This window comes from Lepidochelys kempii, chromosome 24, assembly GCF_965140265.1.
Source record: "Lepidochelys kempii isolate rLepKem1 chromosome 24, rLepKem1.hap2, whole genome shotgun sequence".
In the NCBI taxonomy this organism is placed as follows: Eukaryota; Metazoa; Chordata; order Testudines; family Cheloniidae; genus Lepidochelys; species Lepidochelys kempii.
Window position 1 is genome coordinate 16,308,233 of NC_133279.1, and position 15,335 is coordinate 16,323,567.

The 15,335-nt window shown below is 50.5% G+C and overlaps 1 protein-coding gene and 1 pseudogene across 1 annotated transcript; one reads left to right on the forward strand and one right to left on the reverse strand.

Annotated features, from left to right (window-relative positions):
* Positions 1–507: 507 nt before the first annotated feature.
* Positions 508–14,536, reverse strand: LOC140902784 (probable G-protein coupled receptor 33; annotated as a pseudogene).
* Positions 6,855–7,886, forward strand: LOC140902962 (probable G-protein coupled receptor 33). Its single transcript, XM_073323543.1, has one exon. It carries the CDS (start codon positions 6,855–6,857, stop codon positions 7,884–7,886), a length of 1,032 nt encoding a protein of 343 aa, XP_073179644.1.
* Positions 14,537–15,335: the final 799 nt, after the last annotated feature.

Here is a 15,335-nt window from a genome sequence, read left to right on the forward strand (position 1 = left end):
AAAAAAGGAGATTCCAGACACAGACAGAGACATCTAGAGATGCAGAATCCAAGAGAGTCAGTTAGGTGACAGGTTTCAGAGTAGCAGCCGTGTTAGTCTGTATTCGCAAAAAGAAAAGGAGTACTTGTGGCACCTTAGAGACTAACCAATTTATTTGAGCATGAGCTTTCGTGAGCTACAGAGCTCATGCTCAAATAAATTGGTTAGTCTCTAAGGTGCCACAAGTACTCCTTTTCAATTAGGTGAGAACACATTGAGTGATATAAAACAAACAAGATTCTGGAGCTGACTCCTGATCTTGTTCCATTGATGACCCACTGAGCTTGAAAAAATTGAGAGACCTAGAACAGATGGGATTCTCGAGAGAGAGCAGGGAATCTAGAATCCAGGGACACTGCAGGGTTTATAAACAGTGATATACCTGGAACCCATCAGGTTTTAGAACCATAGGAGATCTAGAAACAAAGGGGATGCCAAGTTTTCAACTCTCCCTAAGTCTGGGCACCTTCAGGCCATCTCCTGTTTTGTGTTCTCGACTTCTGACCCCTGTCTTCCATTAGACTCGGGGGCACTGCTGCTGAGATCTTCGACAAAAAACGCTTTGACCAGAGTGAGAAGAGACAATGTGAAGTCATGGCAGAACTTCTCCCCCATGAAGAGGTAGAGGATGGGGGAGAAGGAGGAATTGAAGCAGGACGTGAAGGTGTAAATGACCAAGAGGGTGCCCATCACTGACTCTGGCACCTCCTTCTTGTAGAGCTTCAAGCTGTGATAGAGGTGGTAGGGCACCAGTCGAGGGAGAAGGAATCCACCATGGGAGAAGGAATCCACCATGGCCACCATGACTTTCAGGGGGTTCCCAGCCCACGCCCGCTTCTTCTCCTTCTTCTTCAGCCCCACGCAGACGTAGCATCCCATGATGGTGCAGAAGGGCAGCAGGAAGCCAGCAGGAACCATCCATGAAGATAGCCAGGTGGACCCATCTGCCCAGGTCCTGCATCTTGGCTCCGTTCCAGTCTCCAGAGATGTTGTAATTGTTGGTGCAGATGATTCTGCCCCCATCCACCACGTGGGTCTCCCAGAAAGCCAGGTAGGGAGCACTGAGAGCAAAGGAGGCCAGCCACACGCCCACAACCAGCTTTCCAGCCTGGGGCAGGGTGTAGTGATTCCGAAACCAGACGGGATTGTGAATAAGGGTGTCGAAGTCCAGGGTGATGAGGGTGAGAAGTAAGGAGGTGAACATGCCCAGAGAGAGGTATGCATAGAGGAGTTTGCACATGGCCATGCTGAAGACCCAGTGGAAACCCAGGAGGATGTAGAGGGTGAAGAATGGGATCAGCAGGGTAAAAAGAGGTAGCAGGAAACCAGGTGGAGGAACCACAGTATGGTCACCCTCCTCATCTTCAGCCCCAGCAACCACAGGTACAGCCCGTTCTCCACCACACCCACCAGGAAGGTGGTGAAGAGCAACATGGCCACGGCTAGGTGAGTGGCGCTCAAAGGTGCTGGGGTCTGGCTGGAATTCGTCCCAGTGGTTGGTTGGAGAGTCGTGTTGCCTCGGTCCATGGTGCCCTGGGGAGAGACAGAAGAGACGGGGTTAGAAGGGACGACAGACTAGGGTAAAAGGGAGAGTGGACGACAAGGAAGGGAGAAACACCAGAGAGTTAGGAACGTAACATTGGAGAGGACCTCTCTGGGCACCCTCTGGTCCTCCAGACTATCCAGGCTGGGTATTCTCAGAGCAACTGGGAAATGGCCAGTGGAACTCACTGCTACAAGACAGAGCTACGGGCCACCCCTTGCACTGAGCGTTCTGTGCCCAGGATTTTTGCAATATCAGCACCCTCGTACGGCCCTTTCCTTCCTAAGTGGGAGCAAGGACCCTGGCGTAATAGGGAAATGGATGGAGCCAGTTGGACACGTCAGCCATTTATCACCAGGAATTGCAAACCAGGTCAGGTTCCTTTTCAAAAATTTAATGCAATTTTTGTTGTTGTTAATGGAAAAAGTGGAAACTGGATTTTTTCAGGTTTCAGAAACTAACTGGGGTCAAAATTTGGGAGTTTCAGTAAATGTTTTGGGGGATGGATAAAAAATGGCAGTTCTGGTAAGAGAAAACGTGGGGTTTGAGTCAAATGTTCAGTTTTTATAAACTCTTTTAAGCCCAAATCTCAGGTTTTGAAAATGGATTTTTGGTAAGGGAAAAAAACCCAATCAGATTCCAATAACTGTATTTGGGGTTTGATTCAAAACTGTCAGTTTTGATGAAAACCATTCGGAGGCTTCGTAAACGTCTTGAGTTTACAGAAAACAGCTTTTAGCACAAGCTTTGATTATTGAAAACTGGTTTTCGGGGAAAAAAACAGTGATTTTTATGTTTTAAAAAATCCACTTGCCAGGCTGGCTGTTTGGTTAAAAACAAAACAAGTTCAAGGTTTTTTAAAAAACGATTCTTTTTAAACTGCAAACTCAACACTTTTACCCCCCAAATTTAAAAGTTTGTACATTTTAGGTCAGATGTTAGGAAACACTTTCTAATTCTCATGGGGGAGAAGCTCTGGAATTGGCTTCCAGGGGTGGTTTTGGGATCCCCATCACTGGAGGGTTTTAAGAACAGCTGGACAAACACCTGGTGGCTTTTCTGGAAGATGCTCTTGGCAAATGAGAGTGATTGGGCTCAGTATGGGGGGACTAATTGAGAACCCCTAGCCTGGGCTGTGCCGGAGACGAGACTGGAATGATCTAGGGGCCCGTCTGGCTTCCAGACAGACAGATTTATGAATGAGCAGCGGCAGGAGGCTGAGAGTTCAGAGCAACTTTGCCCTCAGGTCAGAGCCCTCTCCATTGGGTTCTCTTCTCTCTGGGGATAAATGCGTGTGACATCTGGCCAGCACAGATCTGAGTGTAACTGGCACACGTGAGGCTCAGGAGGCTGGGGGCAGGTAACGGGAAGGGGAACTGCCATCTGGTTGATGCAGAAAACCTCAAAAGCTGAAGTGGTTTCACAAAGGCACACGCCTAACCCAGCAGGAGAAAGTGCCGTGCGTCTGTGCCTGGAAGGGGCTTTCCACCTGGCAGCCTTGGGCCTTCTTAAGGGTTGGGACTCAGAACCCCTGGGTTCTATTCCTGCCTTGGGGGATGGGATCTAGTGGTTCAAGCAGGGGGAGCTGGGAATCAGGCCCCCGGGGTTCTATTCCTGCCTCGGGGTATTGGGTCTAGTGGCTAAAGCTGGAACACCCAAGAACAGAGAAACTGCTCAATGGGCCCATCTACCCCGGCGCCCTGTCTCTAGCAAAGCCCAGCTCCTTCCGAGGAAGGTGCAAGACACCCCCTAGTGGATGAGGATGGAATAATCTCCCTGTGGGGGAAATTCTCTGCCAGGCCCTTATTCCTAGGGGTTAGAATCATAGAATAGAATATCAAGGTTGGAAGGGACCTCAGGAGGTCATCTAGTCCAACCTCCTGCTCAAAGCAGGACCAATCCCCAATTTTTGCTCCAGATCCCTAAATGGCCCCCTCAAGGATTGACCTCACAAGCCTGGGTTTAGCAGGCCAATGCTCAAACCACTGAGCTATCCCTCCCCCTGGTTCCTGCTCTAAGTAGGTGGGTCTAACCCCTTTCCAAGCATCTTGCTCCGAGTTTTAACTCCTGGCTCTAAAGGCTCCGCTTGTCCTCATTACTCATAGGTAAGGCTACATTTTAGCCATGGGTATTTTTAGTAAAAGTCATGGACAGGTTACTGGCAGTAGACAAAAATTCAGGGTCTGTGACCTGTCCATGATTTTTACTATATACCCCTAACTAAAACTTGGGGCCTGGGGTGCTGTGGGGGGGCGGTCTGGGGGTGCCGCGGGTGCTCAGGGAGTGGCCCAGTACCACCACTGGTGCTGAGAGGGTGGGGGCAGTAGCACACAGCCCAGGACCCCCATGAGTGTTGGGGAGTGGGGTTGGTGGGGCTGGCAGGGTCCCTACTTGGTTTCGACCAGCATATGTCTGCAGCTCCTAGGGGGAGGGGCGGCCGGGGTGCTCCACGCCCTGCTCCCACCACAAGCGCTGACTCTGCAGCTCCCATTGGCTGGAAACTGCATCCAATGAGAGCTGCAGGGGTAGTGCCTGCGGGCACGGGCAGCACACTGAGCCCCCTGGCCCCTCCGCCTAAGAGCTGCAGGGACATGCCGGTGGGAACCGAGGAGCCCACCCCCCCCAGGTAAACACCACCCCTCATCCCAACCATCTGCCCCAGCCCTGAGCCCCTTCCCACACCCAACCTGCTGCTGCTGGCCCAGGGGCTGGACTCTGCCCAGTCCTCCAATTAGTCTAGGTCAGTCTGGACCCTATCCCTACCCTCCAGCATATCTACCTCTCCTGCCAGCTTAGCGTCACCTGTGAACTTGCTGAGGGTGCAGTCCATCCCCTCATCCAGATCATTAATGAAGATGTTGAACAAAACTGGCCCCAGGACAGGCCCCTGGGGCACTCCCCTTGATACCGGCTGCCAACTAGACATTGAACCGCTGATCATGACCTGCTGAGCCTGACAATCTAACCAGCTTTCTATCCGCCTTATACTCCATTTATCCAATCTATACTTCTTTAACTTGCTGGCAATAATACTGTGGGAGACCATATCAAAAGCATTGCTAAAGTCAAGATATATCACGTTCACTGCTTTCCCCATATCCACAGAGCCAATTATCTCAGTAGATCTCAAAGAACTTTGCCAAGGAGGTCAGTAGCAATCTCCTGGATTTGACAAATGGGGAAACTGAGGCACAGAGTGCAGAAGTGTGTTGGCCCAGGGCACTTAGTCTGCCAGTGGCAGAGCCAGGAATAGTACCAAGGCCTCCTGGGACCTGGTCCAGGTCTCTATCCACCCTGACTCTTTAGATACTAAGCTCTCTCATGCATGTACTGTCTTTTTCCTCTCTCTTTATACAGTGCATAGCACAGTGGGGTTTGGGGCCATGACTACACCTCCCACTGGGTTCTAGCCCTGGCTCTGGCAGGAGAATGGTGGCTAGTTAGAATCGTAGAATCATAGAATATCAGGGTTGGAAGGGACCTCAGGAGGTCATCTAGTCCAACCCCCTGCTCAAAGCAGGACCAATCCCCAATTAAATCATCCCAGCCAGGGCTTTGTCAAGCCTGACCTTAAAAACTTCTAAGGAAGGAGATTCTACCACCTCCCTAGGCAACGCATTCCAGTGTTTCACCACCCTCCTAGTGAAAAAGTTTTTCCTAATATCCAATCTAAACCTTCCCCACTGCAACTTGAGACCATTACTCCTTGTCCTGTCCTCTTCCACCACTGAGAATAATCTAGAACCATCCTCTCTGGAACCACCTCTCAGGTAGTTGAAAGCAGCTGTCAAATCCCCCCTCATTCTTCTCTTCTGCAGGCTAAACAATCCCAGTTCCCTCAGCCTCTCCTCATAAGTCATGTCTTCCAGACCCCTAATCATTTTTGTTGCCCTTCGCTGGACTCTTTCCAATTTATCCACATAAAGCTCTGGCTGTTTCTTAGGTGGTTGCTCTGCTAAGACAGTGTCCAAACTATCATTTCCATTTATGGTTTGCAGCTTTTCTATTTAGAGAGCAAGTTGGGGCGGAGCATGTATTAGACACAGAGTTAAGGGGAGTGAATTCAAAACACAGGGCAGTACTGAGGTGGGGACAGACAAAGGGACGCTTTGCTGGGCAAAGACACATCACCCGAGTCTCTGCGCTGGGTATGTTTCCACCACTTGCTGCCCAGGTGAGTCAAGATGATAGGCAGAGTCCCCCTCATTGGGCCTGGAGGGTAATTTCCTTGTAAGACCACCTAGAAACCACAGAAATTTGCTATTATAAAGGCAAAGCAATGGGATCCCTGCCACGGGGTATCAGTGGGGTTAGCCTGTGAGACTCCCTGCTACTGGGTAGCATTGGGGTTAACACAGGGCACTCAATAGACAGAGGTAGTAGGTGAAATCTGTAACGTGGGTGAATTTTTTGCTCGTTTCATGTTAATCAGATGAGGTGTTCTCCATTTGCAGAGTCTAAGAAACAGGATCCCACGTCCCTCCCAGAGCCCAGAAGTCTTGGCTCCCAGCCCCTCCCGCATTCTCTAACCATTAGGCCATTCTCCAGAGCTAATAAGTCTGTGAGGGGGGGAAATCCCAGACAGAGGTAGAGGTCTCTGGTGCAGGGCTGGCAGCCGGGCTGGGGTCAGAGAAGAAGCTCGGTGGATTAAGGCTTCCTGTATTACAATGAGGTGAGAAGGATCCTGCACGCTCTCACGAGTCAGGGTGTAGCAGCAGTTCCTGTAACTGGCAGATGAGCACAAGCGATGGGGTGGGGGGGGCAGTTTTGTATTCCTTGCAGCAGTGAGTTCCACCGGCACCAGTATGCTAAGAGTCAACAGCACCGATCCCCACCTAACTGATTAGGCCTGATCCCTTGCCCTGGGGCCATATTAGAGCTGTCCATCCTAGAGTGGAGGGGCACCATGGCCCATTCCCTGCTCCCCTGAGCCAGCCAAACATCCATATCACAGCTACATGGTATTCTCTGCATAGCTGTATATTTGATGTACTAGAGTGTCCCCTTCTCCACTCCTCACATGGCTGCTATTCCCCTTGTCCTACCCTACTGCTCACGGCTCTAACCTGTGGCAGTGAGTTCCACTGGCTATAGCCCAGTTTCTGGTAATATCCAGCCTGGATAGTCTGGAGGACCACAGGGTGCCCAGTAACATCCTTTCCAATGTTACCTTCCTAACCCACTCTGGTATTACTCCCCTCTCCCCTTCCACTCTCCCTTTCACCTCGCTGTCATCCCTTCCAACCCCTCTTCTGTCTCTTCCCAGGGTATCATGGCTCTCCCACCAACCACAGTGGCAAATTCCACCAAGACAACAGAGACCATGAAGACCCCTCACCTGGCCTCTGCTGTGTTGCTCTTCATCACCTTCCTGGTGGGTGTGGTGGGGAACGGGATGTTCCTGTGGGTGCTGGGGCTGAAGATGAGGAGGACAGTGACCACGCTCTGGTTCCTCCACCTGATCTCCTGCTACCTCCTCTTCACCCTGCTGATCCCCTTCTTTGCCGTCTACGTCCTCCTTGATTTCCACTGGGTCTTTGGCATGGCCACGTGCAAGCTTCTCAATGCTTTCATTTCCATGGGCATGTTCTCCTCTGTCTTCCTTCTCACACTCATCAGTCTGGACCGCTACACCCTCACTCACCACCCAATCTGGTCCCGGAATCACCGCACCCTGTCCCGAGCTTGGAAGCTGGTTGTGGGCGTGTGGCTGGCCTCCTTCGGTCTCAGCACTCCCTACCTGGCTTTCCGGGAGACCCAGGTGTTGGACGGGGGCAGGATCATGTGTGTCAATAAATACAACATCTTCGGAGACTGGAATGGAGCCGAGATGCAGGACCTGGTGAGACGGATCCACCTGGCTATCTTTGTGGTCCGGTTCCTGCTGGGCTTCCTGCTGCCCTTCTGTACCATCGTGGGATGTTATGTCCGCATGGGGCTGAAGTTGAAGAAGAAGCTGGTGTGGGCTGGGAAGCCCTTCAAAGTCATCGTGGCCGCGGTGGTTTCCTTCTTCCTTGGCTGGCTGCCCTACCACCTCTACCACGGCTTGAAGCTCTACAAGAAGGAGGTGCCAGAGTCAGTGATGGGCACCCTCTTGGTCATTTACACCTTCACGTCCTGCTTCAATGTCTGCTTCACCCCCATCCTCTACCTCTTTGTGGGAGAGAAGTTCTGGCAGGTCTTCAGGACGTCTCTTCTCACTCTGGTCAAAGCTGCTTTTGTCGATGATCTCGGAAGCAGTGCCCCCGAGTCTAGTGGAAGACAGGGTTCAGAAATCAAGAACGAAAAAGAAGAGATGGTGTGAAGGTGCCCAGACCGAGGGAGAGTTGAAAACTTGGCATCCCCTTTGTTCCTAGATTCCTGCTGGTTTTGAAACCTGATGGGTTCCAGGTATCTCAATGTCTATAAACCCCTCAGTGCCCTTGGATTCTAGATTCCCTGCTTTCTCCGGAATCCCATACGTTCTAGGTCTCTCAATTTTTTGAAACTCAGTTTGTCATCAATGGCACCAGATTGCTAGCCAGCTCCAGAATCTTGTTTGTTTTAGATCTCTCAATGTGTTATCATAGAATTGACTCTCTTGGATTCTGTATCTCTGGCTGGTTCTGGAATCTCATTTATTGTAGTTTTTCAATGTGTTCAAACTCAAAGTCAGTTCAGTCTAGGTCCCTGACTGAATCTAGGACATCACTTGATTTCAAACCACATAGAATCCAACTGGTTCTAGATTGTTGCTAAAACTTTCATCTTGGTTCTAGATTTCCAAATGGTTTAACATCCATTAGGTGTAGTATATTATAGAAGAGTCCGTCTATTATATTAGTGATATCTAGCTCTTCTCTAGTTCTTGTCATCAGCAGATCTCAAAGCACTTTAGCAAGGAGGTCAGTAGCAGTCATCCAGTTTTTACAAATGGGGAAAATGAGGCACAGAGTGGGAAAGTGACTTGGCCAAGGTCACCCAGCAGTCCAGTGGCAGAACTAGAACAAACACAGGTCTCCTGCATCCCAGCTGAGGTTTCTTTCAATTTCATTGCCTTACGCGATGAGCAGTTTGGGACTGGTTCTGTCTTTTCACTCTGTGTTTCTACAGCGGCTAGCACAGCGGGGTTATGACCCAATCACTGGGATATTTCGTGTGGGGAGGCTGTGGCTTAGTTTCAGAGCAGCTGGTAAGGAAAATAAGCCAGTAGAATAAAGAGCTGCTCCAGAGAAACCACCTGCCCATGAACTGTTCAGGGTCGTGAAGAGGTAACATCCAAGCTAATAAGAGTGACGCTGTATGGAATATGGGTGATCATTCATAATGTTATGGATATAAAACTGTACTGAAACAAACCAGATATGCCATGTAAGCGATCAGTGGAAAAGTTATCATTTGATAAATATGATCAGCTTGTTTATGTGTATGCATCCTTTTATATCGTGAGTTGTAAATATGTGTGGTATATTGATATGTCAAATCTGTGCTGTGTATCTGGGTGACAGCCCCAGACAGCTTGCATCAGCCCTATCCAGCCCGTTGGATGGGCCATGAAGCATTGGCTGGCGGTGTTGTATTTTGGGTAAGATCCAAACCAGTATTGATCTGGGACTGTAGCTGGCCTTATGGTGATAAGAAGAACATTTTGTATAGTGAATAGAATTTTAAGTAACTTCTCACTTTACTGGACCTATCTGCTGACTGGGAACCTAAGATTGGAATGCAATAAAGGGGGCTGTGGGATTTCTTTCTTTTTTCTTTGCTTCTTGATAACCAGTCCGGTGGATCAGGAACAGAGCTTGTGAGTGGTTGGTGAATCTAACTACAGTGTTAACCACCAGTTTTGGGAGAATCTACTGTCCTTTTTGCAGCCTTCCCTGACCTTGGCATTTTCAGTGTGGGCTGCCCTCTGCATCTCTGGTCACAGGTCACAGTAACTGTGACAATCTCACCTGCCAGCTCCAGCTAAGTTAAAAAACCTTGGACAAGGCTGGGGGGCAGCAGATCCAAAAGATGATAAAGAGTTAAAAAGATCCTCCCTGGTCGATTCTACATCACTGCAATTTTTAAAGCAGGACTGGAGGGTATTTCTAACAGGTCTACTCTAGTTCAATTAGGAACTAGTTCAGGGATGTTCTGCATCCAGCCAGACTAGGGGACCACCATGCTACTTCCGGCCTCGGAATCTCTGATTCTATCCAGCGGTCAGGAGAGGTTGTTGGGGTGTTGTACCAGTTGACACCTGGACCCACGTGGGTATCTGAGGAAGCCAGGCCTGTGTGGGCTGCCACTGCCAGGTGGAGGGCTGTAAGTGTGTTTAGACATGTGCATAGCCCCTCTGTTTAAAAATCTTTTCCCATTGCTACTGTTCAGAAAAAAACAGAAGTCTCCTTCCGGCTCGAAGGAGAATTCCATTTCGGGGAGGGATAGCTCAGTGGTTTGAGCATTGGCCTGCTAAACCCAGGGTTGTGAGCTCAATCCTTGAGGGCGTCATTTAGGGATCTGGGGCAAAAATTGGGGATTGGTCCTGCTTTGAGCAGGGGGTTGGACTAGATGACCTTCCGAGGTCCCTTCCAACCCTGATATTCTATGATTAAGATGGCCAGACATGACAGATACCACCTCTCACTGTTTCAGAATTCAATAGGATCTCATGGATTCTAATAATCCTGACCAGTTCTTAACAGCTTGGTTCCCAGGTCTGTCAGTGATTTAAACATGATCTGATCTGATGAAGGCTAGATTTAAACATCATGTTTTCCAAGCCACTTTATGTTTCAAAAGCCAATAGGTTCCTATGCATTCTAGATATGTGGCTTGTTCTAGAACCTCTTGGGTTCTAGGTCTGCCAAGATTTAAAAACCCAAAGAGATCCTGTGTGGCCTGGAGCGTCCTAGTTTCCAACCTCATATATGACGTCCTAGACCACATAGGACCAGTTTGGGTTTAAATTTTTTTGTCAGAGCAAGAACCCAACAGGTTCAAGAATCACTCAAATGTCTAGAACTCTTGGGATACTATTGTGTTTTGAAATGTGTGTGTGTGTGTGTGTATACATATACACATATACAAACATGTGTGTATATATATATATATATATATATATATATACAGACACATGGTAGTAGCGCATTAGTTCTAGATATTTGTCTAGTTCGTAAACCTCTTGAGTTCTAGGTATGACAATGTCTTGAAACCCAATCAGATCTGACATGGTCTAGTACCTGAAGGGTTCAAAGCACAGGGAATCATGTTCTGACTTGAGACACTTTCCAACAGGCCTGATGTTCACAAAGGGTTCAGCTCCTTCTTTTGGAAAATCAAGACTCTTTAAGGCTGCTCATCTGAGAAACCCTCCAAAAATACAACCATAAAAATAATCACAGATTATTTTGGAATAGGGCATGGAGTGAACAGGCCAGATCCTCAGCCAGTGTAAATCATTGTAACTCCATTGACTTCACTTCAGAGTTCTTGGGCTCTTCTCCTGCCACTGGGAGATGAGTAGGGTCTAGCAGGTTAGTGTGGGGGGATAGGAGCCAGGACTCCTGGGTTCAAACCCAGCTATATGAGGAAATGGTGTTTAGCAGTTACAGTAGACCCCAAAACGTTTAATGAATTAGTGTCAGATTTGCCAAATTGTTTTGCTCAACCACCAAAAAACTGACATCTTCAATATAAAACATTTCAATTTTCTTATTCAGAACAGCTTTGCTTGACATTCTTTAAATTATTTTATCAATTTAAAATGTGTAAAAACCAAGCTCAGGGAAAAAAACCCATTTTGTTCGTATTAAAACAATTCCCACCCCTTTTTCTTTAGATAATAATAATAATTTGGCATCATTCCAAATGAGTCATTCGCCACCCCGACGCCTCGGTTGTTCAGAAGAACCAGAGACCAAAATAATCGGTTATTGTCACAGGACTTACACGCCATCTGTGGTCCCAATTCAGCCCTGTTGTGGCTGAAGACACCAGGTCAAAAGGTGATAATGGGGATGAGAACACAAACATCTCCATATTTAGATCAAAACAGCAGTGGCTGTGTCTCTAAGCCCCCATGTGTCAACTCAGCGTGGGTGTTACTCACCCTCAATTTCCGCTGGAAGCCGTACCTCGCAGAGGTGTGAACTGCTATTAAACGCAGGTGCGAACAGCTTGAGGAGTGGATTCACTTTTCACTATGGCCGCATGGCCCCTCGGTCCCATTGCGTAGCTGAGCTCAGAGGCCATCCAGGCTTGACGTTTCTCAAAGTTCGGTCTCTTTGCTATTTCCCCTCACTCTGCACTGAGAACATTATAACGATCTGAAAATGTTCAATCAGTACGTGGGAGGGAGGGTATCACGGGAACCTCTGGACCAAATGACCTCAAATTTGCATCATAAACCCCACCCTGCCTCCATTGCTCAGTGCCGGTTTTCAAGGCAGCTGCCCCCCACATGGGGAAGTCAGTGAAATGTATGAGTATTAACAGCAGCTCATCATGCAGGGGGCTGCATCTCGTGACATCCACAATTGAACGACCACCCTTTGCTCCAGCAGACTCCAGCAGAGCCCCTGTGGCTTGGTGCCACTTTCCAAGTCAATGCGAGTCTGCAACTGGTTTTCAGAGCGGTGTGAAGAATTTAAGAACGGCTCCTTTTCATGTGGCTTAAACTGAGGGCCCCGGATCATGACCCTCTGAACTTGCCCTGCTCACTCTGCCCCGGGCCTTGCTCAGAGACGGCCAATTTCAAGCCAAGCCGAGCGGGTGGGTGGATTTCAGAGCACTTGGGCTCGCCGGGTCTGACAGGAAGAGGTTTCTCTGCAGGCCCGGCGGCAGGAGTGCCCTTAGCAGATCTGCTGTGGGAGGACTCGGGCTCCCAGGCCTTGGGCAGTTCTCAGCTCAGTGTCTGCAGCACCTGGTTGCAAGTGGCCCCCTGAATCCAACAGCCCTTTGCTCTCTGCACACTCATGTCCAACCCCGGGCCATCAGCCCGGCCACACATGCCAGCCATCTCAGCTGCATCCCTGGGGTGCGGGCCTCTTTGAGAGCCCTGTCAAAGCTCTATTCCCTGTGGACACATGACTCCCTCCAAGGGGTGATGGGTGGCGTTGGTATTTTCCCAGAGGGTACCACTGGACCTCATATTTCTGTGCATACCCGGCCCTCTGTGCCTAACCGGTCTAAGGAGCCCAACTGGGCAGTAGCGGATTATCCAGTGGGCTGACGGGGTCTGTGCCCAGGGGCTCTGGACAATTGGGAGCCCCTGGAAAAATGAATGCCGCACCCCAGCGGAAATCCCAGAGCCCTGGCAGAAGCACTGGGTGGGCAAAGCGGGGGAAACACCCGTGGCCCGACACCACTCCCTGGCAGAAGCGCCGGGCAGGGTGGGGAAAGCCCCAGTGCTCAGATCCCCGCTGCAGCCCTTGGACTGCAGGGCTCTTGCTCCCTTGTCGAGGCCTCAGCTTTAGTGGTCAGAGCAGGGGAGGGGTGACTCAGGATATCTGGGTTCAAGCCTCAGATGGGGGAGGGAAGTGGGGTCTAGGGGGTTAGAGAAGCTGGGGGGCTGGGAACCAGGGCTCTGGGTTCTATCCCTGGCCAGTGGAACTCATTGCTACAAGATGGAAAAAGCCACCCCACCCCACCCCGTCTCTTGTATTCATCCGCCTGTCACAGGAACTGCTGCTACACCCCGACTCGTGAGAGCGTGCAGGGTCCTTCTCAGCCTCACTGTAACACAGGAAGCTTCAAGCCACCGAGCTGCTTCTCTACCCCACAGCCGGCCTGCAGCTCTGCACCAGGGACCTCTGGGCTATTGTCTCTGTCAGGGACTGCAGCCGCCCTCCCCAGGCCTCGTTAGCACAGTGTCCTCTGTGCTCTGCAGACTGGCCTAATGGTTACAGCTGGGGAGACTGGGAGCCAGGACTCCTGGGTTCTATTCCTGGCTCTGGCAGGTGAGTCAGGTCTAGTGCGTTAGAGCCGCAGACTGGGAGGCAGGACTCCTGGGCTGTGGGAGGGACATGGGCGGGGGGTCCTGTGGCTTAGAGCTTCGTAAATGGGGACACCTCATCTGATTAACCTGAAACAAGAGAGAAAAATTCACCCATGTCACAGACCCCACCTGCTACATCTGTCTATTGAGTCCCCCTGTTAACCCCATTAATACCCAGTGGCAGGGAGTCCCCCTGGTTTGCTTTATTAATAGCAAATGTTTGTGGCTTCTGTGTAGGATTAGCAAGGAAATTGCCCTTCAGACCCAGTGAGGGGCCCCTGCCCATTATAGAAGTATAGAATATTAGGGTTGGAAGAGACCTGAGGAGGTATCTAGTCCAATCCCCTGCTCAATGCAGGACCAACACCAACTAAATCATTCCAGCCAGGGCTTTGTCAAGACGGGCCTTAAAAACCTCTAAGGAAGGAGATTCCACCACCTCCCTAGGGAACCCGTTCCAGGGCTTCACCACCCTCCTTGTGAAATAGTGTTTCCTAATATCCAACCTAGAGCTCCCCCACTGCAACTTGAGACCATTACTCCTCGTTCTGTCACCAGCTACCACTGAGACCAGCCAAGCTCCATCCTCTGTGGAACCACCCTTCAGGTATTTGGAGGCTGCTACCAAGTCCCCCCCTCACGCTTCTCTTCTGCAGACTAAACAATCCCAGTTCCCTCAGCCTCTCCTCATCCGTCATGTGCCCCAGCCCCCTAATCGTTTCTGTTGCCCTCCACTGGACTCTTTCCAATCTGTCCAGACTGTCCCCTTCCCCACTCCTCCCACATCTGTGTTCCCTCTTTTCCTCCTCTGCTTCCTACACATCTACCCTGTAGCAGTGAGTTGTGGCCCATCATCTTGACTCACCTCAGCAGGGCAGGACCCAGCGCAGAGAGAGACTCAGATGGTCTGTGTTTGCCCAGCAAAGCGTCCGTGAGTCTGTGCTTTCCTGGGTGTTGAGGTCTCTCCCCTTAACTCTGTGTCTTCTACACGCTCCGCCTCTGTTTGCTCTCAGAGATAGAGAAGCTGCAACCCATAAATGGAAATGATCATTTGGACCCTGTCTTAGCAAAGAAACCACCTAAGAAACTGCCATTGCTTTAAAACTAGCCCCCGCTTCCCTGACAGAGCCAGGGATAGAACCCAGAGCCCTGGTTCCCAGCCCCCCAGCTTCTCTAACCCCCTAGACCCCACTTCCCTCCCCCATCTGAGGCTTGAACGCAGATATCCTGAGTTACCCCTCCCCTGCTCTGACCACTAAAGCTGAGGCCTCGACAAGGGAGCAAGAGCCCTGCAGTCCAAGGGCTGCAGCAGGGGTCTGAGCATTGGGGCTTTCCCCACCCTGCCCGGCGCTTCTGCCAGGGAGTGGTGTCGGGCCACGGGTGTTTCCCCCGCCTTGCCCACCCAGTGCTTCTGCCAGGGCTCTGGGATTTCTGCTGGGGTGCGGCATTCATTTTTCCAGGGGCTCCCAATTGTCCAGAGCCCTTGGGCACAGGCCCCATCAGCCCATTGGATAATCCGCTACTGCCCAGTTGGGCTCCTTAGACTGGTTAGGCACAGAGGGCCGGGTATGCACAGAAATGTGGGGTCCAGTGGTCCCCCCTGGGAAAATACCAACACTACCCATCACCCCTTGGAGGGAGTCATGTGTCCAAAGGGAATAGAGCTTTGACAGGGCTCTCAAAGAGGCCCGTGCCCCAGGGATGCAGCTGAGGTGGCTGGCATGTGTGGCCAGGCTGATGCCCCGGGGTTGGACATGAAAGGACAGGGCTGTTGGACTCAGGGGGCCACTT